The sequence below is a fragment of the Mycteria americana genome, chromosome 2 (assembly GCF_035582795.1).
Source record: "Mycteria americana isolate JAX WOST 10 ecotype Jacksonville Zoo and Gardens chromosome 2, USCA_MyAme_1.0, whole genome shotgun sequence".
Classification (NCBI taxonomy): Eukaryota; Metazoa; Chordata; class Aves; order Ciconiiformes; family Ciconiidae; genus Mycteria; species Mycteria americana.
In genome coordinates, this window is record NC_134366.1 from 102,014,623 (window position 1) to 102,025,020 (window position 10,398).

General features: G+C 39.5%; 1 protein-coding gene across 1 annotated transcript in view; it reads left to right on the top strand.

Annotated features, from left to right (window-relative positions):
• INO80C (INO80 complex subunit C) overlaps positions 1 to 9,955 on the top strand; it is a 35,214-nt gene extending 25,259 nt beyond the window's left edge. Inside the window, exons 3-5 of the mRNA XM_075494143.1 lie at positions 101 to 212; positions 1,947 to 2,014; positions 6,767 to 9,955. Of these exons, the coding sequence (XP_075350258.1) occupies positions 101 to 212; positions 1,947 to 2,014; positions 6,767 to 6,898 (312 nt within the window). The 3' untranslated portion in view covers positions 6,899 to 9,955. The remainder of the gene's footprint in view (positions 1 to 100; positions 213 to 1,946; positions 2,015 to 6,766) is intronic.
• Positions 9,956 to 10,398: the final 443 nt, after the last annotated feature.

Genomic DNA, 10,398 nt, shown 5'->3' on the forward strand with positions numbered 1-10,398 from the left:
AAGATGAGACGTATCAGAAAGACTACGAAATAGAAGTGTCACACTCTGAAATAGCGTTCTTTATTTATTTTTTCTCTAAACACCATATTTTTAATTCTAGCACTCCGGCATTGGTGGAGCAGCAGCTGGCAAGAAGAACAGAACTTGGAAGAACCTAAAACAAATTCTTGCTTCTGAAAGGGCATTGCCATGGCAACTAAATGATCCTAGCTGTAAGCTGCTTAGATGCTTTGCATATATTTATAAATAATAAAATCCACACAAATATCTTTCTTTAAAACAAACCTAAATCATTTCATCAGTGCATGCAGTATCCTGCTTGAACAGGGTCCAGTAGTACATTTAAGACTAGTCCAATCACACTCGCCAGCCCTAAGTGGAAAGTAGGGGAAAGCAAATAATTTGGAGTATTGTGAGAAAGTTCAAATACATTTGGGGATAGAGTTTAATAAAAGAAATGTATATATCCAAACCAGGTCAGAAACTCCTTATTCCCATCAGGTTTTTGTCACCTCTTCACTGTTGAGGAGCCGCCTCCTCTGCATACAGCCCAAATGTCTTCTGACAGGTGGCTGCTGCTTGATTAGCTATATTTGAACTATTTTCAAATACTTTCTGCTAAGCCACATACCTGCAGTAGCTTAGACCTCCCCCCAGTTTTCCTGTCCAGCTCCTTATCCTAGATTCTTGGGAGATTTAAATCCTACATCCCCCATTTAGTTCAGCACAGCTGACACTACACTACTAGCAGTCCTGATAACAGCCTGCTGGTGTTCATCTACAGGAGCAGAGTTACAGCAGTGGTCTTAATCTAGATATACTTCAAGTCTACTCATGAAGTAGGATACCATTGGATGTAGCTGGAGACAGAATGTGATCCTCAGATTTTACTTAAGCAAGTGGAGGCATCTCAGAATTGAGCATACGTGTATACTTTTTGTCAGACTTGGTGCTTTATCCAAGAATAGCCTGCCATTTTTTGAAGTGTTTTAGACGCAACTGTTAGAGAAAAATGCAGACTACTGTGTGTTCCTGGCTATTGTAACTGACAACCTGCTGATGTTGCTATTTCTATTTCTATTATGTTCTGTTTGCAACAGTAAATTTACAGGCTTTTTTTAAGAAGGTGGGAAAAGAAATTCAGTTGCATATTTAAAACCAGCTGTCTGTGGCATTAGTGTCTTTTGAATTATAAGATGATGAGTTAGACATTTGATATGCATGAAGCATTTGAATTGATCATAGCATCTGAATGAGGTGCAAGGGTGATCAGGAAGGAGGAAAGAAATGAGTCAGGTACAAGATATTTTTGTAAACATCCAAAATTGGGGATTTAACTACTTAAACATACCAACTCTATGTTAAAAATGTTTATGAATGAGAGTTGCTATCTAAAGGGCACCAAAGAACAGCAATTTCCATAATTTAATTTAAACATTCAGACAATTTTCTAGGTCATTCACTGGGCTTAAAGTGGTACATGCTTAAAGATTTAACTGATTTAAAAGATTAGTTTGCTCTTCTGGATTATAGTATTTCAGAGCTGCAATCTTGAGCAATGTTTCGTGGTCTTAACATACACCATGCATATGATGATGACTATTCTTTGCAAATAACTGACTGCAAGGGAATTCATTAAGACTTGGAAGAAATCAACACATTTCAAATAACTCGTTTGCATTTTTCCTTTTGTGGAGGGCAGTTCTGTTTACTGAACTCTTATTTAGAGAGGTGAGCAAAATCAGGCTGTTCTTTACAGTGCTAACAGGCTAAATGTTTTTAGATGTAATTCTGCTTCGTATTTCTTTGCCTTAGTGCTGCTCATTAATAAAGATCTCAGAAAGTAAAGGTGGCATTTTAAAGAAGTATTGCTACCTATTTACATTTTGGGTTTGTGTTTTAAAATATATATAGCACACTGAATTTATCCCTTTGTTTTTCTCTAGATTTTAATATTGATGCTCCTCCTTCCTTTAAGCCTGCCAAGAAGTATTCAGACATTTCAGGACTTCCGGTAAGTATTTTATTTTTCTCTTCAAAACTGGCACCTCACTTTCCACAATGAAATAAAGCTGGTGCATGCTTTTGTAAAAGCTGTACTTGCTGAGGTTCCTATTCAGCCTTGGGCTTAATAGCTGTCTAGTGATTTAGAGCCAAACCCCAAATACTGTCACTACATCACAAAATCGTTAGGTTGTTAATAGATGTCAGGACAGATTAAATACTTTGTCCTGCCAGGTGGCTCCTATCACACCAGATTCTGTAGAATCTGCACTGGTCCCCATCATTTCCAATTCTTTAGATTGTTACTGTGAAAGCTGGTGGCCCACAGTCTCCATGACTTCTAACTTTGCCCAGCTTTAACCACACAGACTGAAACTTTCCATGCTGAGTGTTTGTCTGAGGCTGATTTATTTCATTGTATCTTTTAGAAAAAGTTTCAAAAAGATGGCTCAGCAATTTCCAAGAATGAGATTAGGAAAAATTATATTGATTGGCCCATGTTAAAAAAACCCAACTTGTTACCATTTATCTCAAACTTTCCCTCAAACAAATCAGCCTGAGACAGACACTTGGCATGGACTTTCGAGAATTTCAAATACCCCCATGCTTCAGAGCTGGAACTTGGAGTTTGGCAGATGTATAGCCTGTGTGTCACAGATGGGCTCTTTTACATGGTTTTGTTAAAGAAAAACAGAAAAAGAAAAGGAAAAAAAAATCCCACATTTGACATAGATACAGTTTGCACATGCTCCAAAAAGTCTCGGTAGTTACAATTTGGCACCTGAATTCCCTGAAGATTCTGTTAGCACAAAACAGGAGTAAAGTCATTGAATTCTGCCCAACAAAAATTCTGTATCTGCTGCTGACACTGTTCCTATGTGACATGAATAATTTTACTTGAAACAAAACAGGTGTTAGTAACAGCGTATCTTTTCACCTTCAGTCCCCAGTGATTTATTTTGCAGAAGCCTGTGCATTTATTACAATTGAAATGAATGGGAATGTTGTATTTTGGACTATAAAAAGGGTTAAGTATGGTAGTTACTTAGTGTAACCATTAATGAAAACTTCGTAACATCATACAGCCTTAGACACAATTTCTGGATCCTTTCCCCCAGTTTAATCTGTTTCTCATCCACAGGGCACTAGCCTACCTCACAGGGTTGGTATCACCTCATAGAGATGCCTGTAAATATAGACCTTTGTTATGTTGATGCAGGTTAACACAGCACCTTGCATTCTGTACACTGAATTAAATCAAAGTCCCCACTGGGAAAAAAAAAAACGGGTGAGCATTTAATTAAGGACTGCCTTATAGTGGATACACAGTGCAAGGGATCAAAGAATAGCTATAGCACCAACTGTAATCCTGCACATCCTAACATCTGAGTTCTTGATTTGGCAGTGTATGTTTTCTTTGACTTTTTTTATTTTTTAAGTAACACATTTAAATAAGGCACCTAGGACGTGGCATGTTTCCAGCCTGTGCCTTTGACCATGATTTGGAAATGGAGTGGGTTGCTCAGCTCGAGGCTGGTAACCCTTGGTGTTCAAGAGGGAATGGGAAAGCAACATCTCCCTCACAGATGATCTGGCAGACAGCAAATGGAAGAGACTGCTCACAAACCCAGGGAAAATAATTCCCTCCAGCCAGACAGACTTACAGTCTTGTACTCATAAGAGTATTGTTTTGATATAATAGCAAGTTGTTTTCAGAATAGGAGCGGGGGTCAGTTGAATACGGAACTTTGCTTAAGTACCCCTACTCTATATAGAGATGCAGTGGATGGAGGAAGGCAGGACAGGTGGACACGTGAAATAATAATAAGTAGACTTCACCAAAATAGCAGAAAATCCATACTGGGTCACTTAATGGTGCTCATCTGTTTCCTATCCTCTCCCCTTAGAGTCGCTTTGCAAGTATTAGTAGCATTCGCACCAGGTGTTACTAGCATTGCACAACATCTCTGACCTGTGAGGGGCTTATGTGGGGCAGACGGCATAAGGGCTTAAGTCCCTTTCACTGCCCCATCTCCAAGGAACCAAATAATGCTTTCCAGCACTGGCCTTTGATGCATTTCAAAACTAGTCAGTCGTTGCACCTATAGCGAGATGACGATGCAGGTTATAGATGGCAGTGAAGACCATGTCCCTACCAGCTAAGGGTCAGTTTAGCCATAGGAAATAAGAGTCTTCCTTTCAGTTCCTCAGTTTTTCTTTACCAGCTCCTCCCTTCCATCACTGATTTATGTACTTTAACTGTTCTAGCTCAGTATAAATACTCTCCTTTCTATATGAATCCATTCAGTGCTGCTTTTGTTTCCTTTTTTGTCTTTCCACTTTCTTTTTTTTTTCCCCCTTAATTTTCCATCCTCTAATTGCATCGTGAGTCAAGTTTCCTATTTTACCTGGCCTGCAAGGTTTCTCCAGACTATGATAAAAATACTGTGTTTAAAAAAATCTTTTTTATTAAGATAACTGAGACAGCATGTCCTTTAAATTGCTAAGCCAGAAATGTTTCATAAGAAGCACTAAATTTATTTTCAAGATCATTTCCTAGTAGTAAGATATGTGGGGTAATAGAATATTTTAGAAATCTAGTAGAAGAAAAACGTCCCTGTATTTTCTATGTAAAATCTGAAAGCATTTGTGAAAGAATACATTTTCCATGGGAATGCTGGATTCCGCATGAAAAAAAAAAGTAAAATAAATTCCTTGGCATTACCCATTTAGGGAAGAATTAAATGGTCTAGCAGCTACAAAAAAAGAGAAGTGTATTAAAACAATCTCATCAGTATACCTGCAGTTATATTAAATGCTACAACTAAATTCTACTGATCCTCTTCTCTTTCTGTGTGTAACACAAATGGAATTAAATTTACCAATGGTCTAAGCAGAGCAGCCAATTTATATTTGTAAGGCAGCCTGGAATTCAAACGTTATTATCTACTATATTGACACTGCAAAATAAAACTTTATTTCCAAACTTGCAAGATGAGTATTTGGATATTTTAACATGCAAAACAAAGTAGTTTATTGTAAAGCAGGTTAAAAAACCCCCCAATCTTCAAATGTTTATATTTCTCTTCCTGTTCTGAAAATGGATCAGCCTTGTTACTACAGCAACAGCTTGAGATAACTAATTTATTGTATTTGAAGAGCCTGTATCTGTGGCCTTTGACTTAATTTCTAAACATGACAAGTTTTTTCTTTGCAAAATCACCTTACTTCAATTTCCTAATCTGTTTTAATTATTGCTGAAGTAGTGGTAAAGTTTGTTTTCAGTCTGAAGTCATGGCATAAATGACTAGTTACCTTACATTAGTGTGTGCAAACAGTACAGCCCAGTACACAGTATCAGAATGGTAAAGAACTGCCATAATATTTTTAAACTAGATTGGTGCGCAACACAAATTGCAGATATTGCTTGGCTAGTTTACTACAGAATCATGCACATTTGAAAAGCAGTCTACTTGGTTAGCTTTTTCTTAGATACATGAGGCCAGATTTAAAGCGTGAAATAAAAATAAGTTTATACCTACTGTAACCACGAAGTTACCATCAGGGATAATTTACTCCTAAAGTCCCTAATTTTGCCATTTGTTTGAAAATGAACTGATGGTTTGACTGTTAGCTGACTACACTTAATTAACCTTGTAGCATTTCCTTCTAAAGAAACAAGCTACAAATAACACTTAATTTTCTGCTAAGTCTTATCAGGCCAGACAATTAACTGGATTGTTACCATGGTCAGCAGATCCTTTCGAACATAAAAATGGTAGAGGGCTCTGCACTACAACAGTACGAATGGGGGGGAACGCTCCAGCTCTTCCTGGCCTTTTCTTTTTTAGTAGTAATTTCTTAAGGGGTCTTAACTGCCTGTGCCTTGCAGCCTGCCACCATCTCCTGTTAAAGAAAGGTACAGAAGATACTTTCAGAGCCTTGGCAGGCACTTGGTAATTCAATGCTGAACGGGCGGTGATTGTCTTGGAGGCTGAAGGTGGGGAGGCGATACCCTGAAGCCTGCCTTCTTCCAGCCCAGCCTCCTGCGCTGCCCCAGAGCTCATCTGAGCTCAAGGTTTCTGTAGCAACAGGGAAGGGGAGAGGATGGAGGGAAACTGGCACCGCTCCCAGGCACCCAGGCTCCAAATATAGCAGAGGATACAAGCGTAGCCCAGGGTGAGCTGGCCAGGCTGCTATCCTGAAAGCAGGCGTCTGTAGCAAAGCACAACGCTGAGTTCAAATTTCTTATCAGTTCAGTCACAGAACCATAAGCTGAGACACCCTTGCTTTAACAACCACTTTAAAGTAAATTAAAAGCTAAGTTGTATGCAGGAAGAGAAAACCAGTCCAAAGCTATCAGAGCACCCATAATTCAGCCTCTTTGTGGGTAATTTATTGGCAGCAGCCTGACTCTTTGGAGAGCTGCCTTGTGAGAGATTGCACAAGGCACAGAGTTGCTAGGGTGAGTTTAGAGAGTTGAGGAATTTCTTTTGCACTGTATTTTGTATGAAACTATTTCAGCCCTCTCTTATGTTTAATGCATTTCTAATGTGATTTTATAGGGGTCTGTTAACTTCTCGTAAGTTCCGACATGAGGAGAAAGAAAAAAAGTACAAACTTTTGGTCATGTGGTAGAACAGCAGTGCTGTTACTGGGAAAGGAAATTCACTATTTTGTGGTCTTGTAATTAGACACTTTTTTTAGTATTCTTTTTCGAGATGTTCTTTGAGTAGTGTCTCTGCCATTGTTTCTTTTTCAGGCAAATTACACAGATCCCCAGAGCAAGCTGAGATTTAGTACTATTGAAGAATTTGCCTATATTCGGATGCTCCCTTCAGATGTGGTTACAGGATACCTGGCTCTACGGAAAGCAACAAGTATTGTTTCCTGAAGAGACCAAATGTTGTTGTATATCACTTGTGAACAGGGCTAATTTTGAGAATCATGATGGAAACTGACTGCGGGACTGAGGTTCCTTAAAACTACCCATGGATATTTACATCTGGAAGTAGTTGATAATACGCGGATTTGAAGAACACATGGATTTAATTTTGATAAATGCTGATATTTGTTAGTTTGCCAATTTGTAAGCAATTTGGTTTGTGAACAGAATAACTTAGACCTTAAGGATACGTATCTGCACCATAATGTCTGAGTTACATTAATTTCTATAGAGACAAGATTTCATCTCCACCCTGTATATTTTGTGTACTACTCTGGCTCAGAGAAACAGTCATTTGCGTTAAGGAAAAGGTACCAAGATATCCCAGCTTCTAAACCTGCCTTGCCAGATGCACTTGTCACTTGGCTATGAAGAAATTTGTCCCATCTGTAAAATGAAGGTAAAATACCTAGCAAGTGCTGCTATTGTGATGACTGTTTATGGTACTGAGCACTGTGGAAATGAACAGCTTTACGCAAATATTTGCATTGAAGACTGTCAGCATAAATAAAGTTGGACTCAAACTTGTTCTTAAAATATCCTAATGAATATGTGTAACAGGATCAAATCAAATCACCAGGTAACTCTTAATTGTGACACTTTGTAGTTTTTGAGTGCTTCATTTCACAACTTGACTGTTCTACCTTTCCTGGTTAGTACAATATTAGTACTAATTAGTACAAAAAAGTACTAATTCCCCAGACTTTTTAAAAATGATGCTAAAAAAAAGCAGGAATTCCACTGCCCAGTGGTGGTCTGACACCCAGATGGTCTTCAGCAAGGCGAGACCACCTACATCAGGACACTGACCTTTGCACCATGAAGTATTAGAAGAATAACCTATAGCAACTGAACTTTGTCACCCTTTAGAGGAAGGAGACTGAAGGAGAGTTTGGATTCTTGGGGGGGGAGGCTGACAAGTACATGCCAGCATCAGAATGACCATGATTTCCTGAAACTAAGTCTAGGGGCAAGGGAACAGAGGGGTTTGTGCCTGTTCTTTCTTTTTGTCCTCTTTCTTATGACAATCTGCTGATTTGTCATCTTCTTTCTTCTGCATCTTTGTCCCAGCCTTAGATTCATCAAGTTTTAATCTGGACTCCAAGTTCAGGCTCAGCTATTCCTAGCCTCCAACCACATGGCCTTCATGCCCATATTCCACCAACTGCCCTGTAACCGTGGCACGTACCTCCCTTAGCTCTCTGAGCCAGTGGGTGTTAGCCAGAAAGGTGGCTAGGTGAGTTACCACTTGCTGTGCGAATGCTCTCTTCCCGTGTGCAAAACTGCTAAGTGGAAGACTTGTCCCATAGCTTGTTAGTCCTGGATTGCCCAGGTCACTAAAGAGGTGAGACACTGATCACGGACAGCAGTCCTGTCTCACCTGAGCTCCATCATGGACATCGAGATCTTGTACAAGACACCTCTTCTCTCCGAGTCCACAAGCAGCAGGCAGTGGTGACTAGTTAATGTCTAAGCTGCATCTTGAATGCACATTTCTACAGACACGATAATTATTAGAACAGATTTTTTTCTCATTGAAAGAATAAATATGCAGAGCGTTACTAATGCTAGTTTAATTTCAACTCCAAAACAGGAAAAACAATAATGGGACACATTGTTTAATGAAAGTCTGTGGGACTCATTCCTCAGTTCTTGTGATCTAATATTTACAAAACCAAAGTAATTTAAAAAAGTCTTTGACATGCTTACAATAGATCCTTCAAAGCCCTGGATACCAGATAATGCTACAACTGTATCACGGAACAAAAAAAGAATAAGACAGGATATCTCTCTTCGTGCCAGTAAGCATCCAAGCCACTTTCTCTTTGCATCCTAGTTTTAGGATGGATGTTTTTAACTTACTCTACATACTAAAGATGTGTTTATAAGATAAGCTTAATGTTGATATGAAAAGAAAACACATAGAACTGCTGTAAGATAATTTATGCTTTAAATAAGCAGACAGCAGCTCAGCAAATTGTATTTCAGCAGCTTGTTCTCTCCTACAAATATTTTTAACATTCTTTGGGAAGGACTGTTTAGAAACCCAGGCTCCCTCACCATCGGAAGTGCTCCACACACTCCTGCGCTGCGTATTCAGATGTTGCGTCTCAGCTAATTTCTACCACGCAGCGTTTATGCATTCCATTTTCAAAACCTAAGTGTCCTACTGAATCAATCGGCATCAGAAAAGTAAATACAGCTTAGATTTGGCAAAAATGTTAGTGACTCTTCTCTCAATGTTTTCTGTCCATATGATGGCTGCTAGATTCCCTTTTCTTTCCTTGTTTCCTCCTTTGTTAGCTACTGGCCCTTTTTTCATAGTTGGTAGTACCTCACTTTTACTCATTAGGCTGTGCAGTACTCAAGCCAAGAGTGATGAGTCAGCCACCAGCACCATTCAGCCTTACATTGATCAACAACAGTTTACTATGGGAACAATCAAAATGAATTTGTTTTAGCAGGAAGCTGAGGACAGAAAAGATCTAGCAGCCAACATGTACGACATCGTTCGGTCCGACTAGGTTCTTTTTGGGAATGTGGTCCTGCATGCATGTGGACCTGCTGCTCTCATCAATGGTTTCTATGAGAGAACTAATACCTTGCTGCATATAAGAGAAAATACGGATAAGTGAAGAGCTAGTCTGTGCCACAGAGTAGTTTTAAAGTATGTTTTATTGCCAGCTTTAGAAGAAGTGAAAATTGAGGAGTACATTTATATTTAAGAGTACTTACAGTACGTTATGTAGATAAACATAAATAACTTGAATTTAAACTGCAAAGAGGACAAAAGAAAGACATTTGAAAAGAGAAGTAGCAACAAATACCATTTCAGACTTGGGGAGAATGTATTTTGACTAATAGTACTGCCACATCTGTAAAGCAGAAAGCCAGCAGTCAGGGTAAGGACTAATTTGTTCAAGTACAACCGTTACTGTCTGTGAAGTATCACCTGAATATGTTACTTAATACAGACCACAGATGGCTTCAGCCTCACATGCATTTGCATTAATATGTTCCCGTCATCCCTTGCTGTTACCCCTGTAATGGCTTGCAGCACGCCAGTTGCTAAGCTCCCATAGAAATCCCACTGACATTAATGGGAAGTGAGCTTGTCCAGCAACTCGCGGGGAACAGTCCAACTGGCAAAGCTTTACCCTTAGTCTTTTTGGTGGGTGGAAAGCGTATTTTCCCTGCCTCATCTATCCTATCCCTCAGAAAAAATGAGGATGTTCACCAGAGGCCAAGCTCCTGTCTTCCTGTGCAGCTACCTGCCCCAAACACTGCTGGTCCAGCAAACACTGGAGGTGGGGGGTTTTCTGGGGTTTTTTTTTTAGACTGCAGTAGCTGGTATTTACCCCATGCTTTGGGTGGATGTACTTGCTCCCTAGGCCTGGGCAAAGCGGGCAAGTGCCTGTGCAGCAGTCGGGCCCAGAGCAGCAAAACTG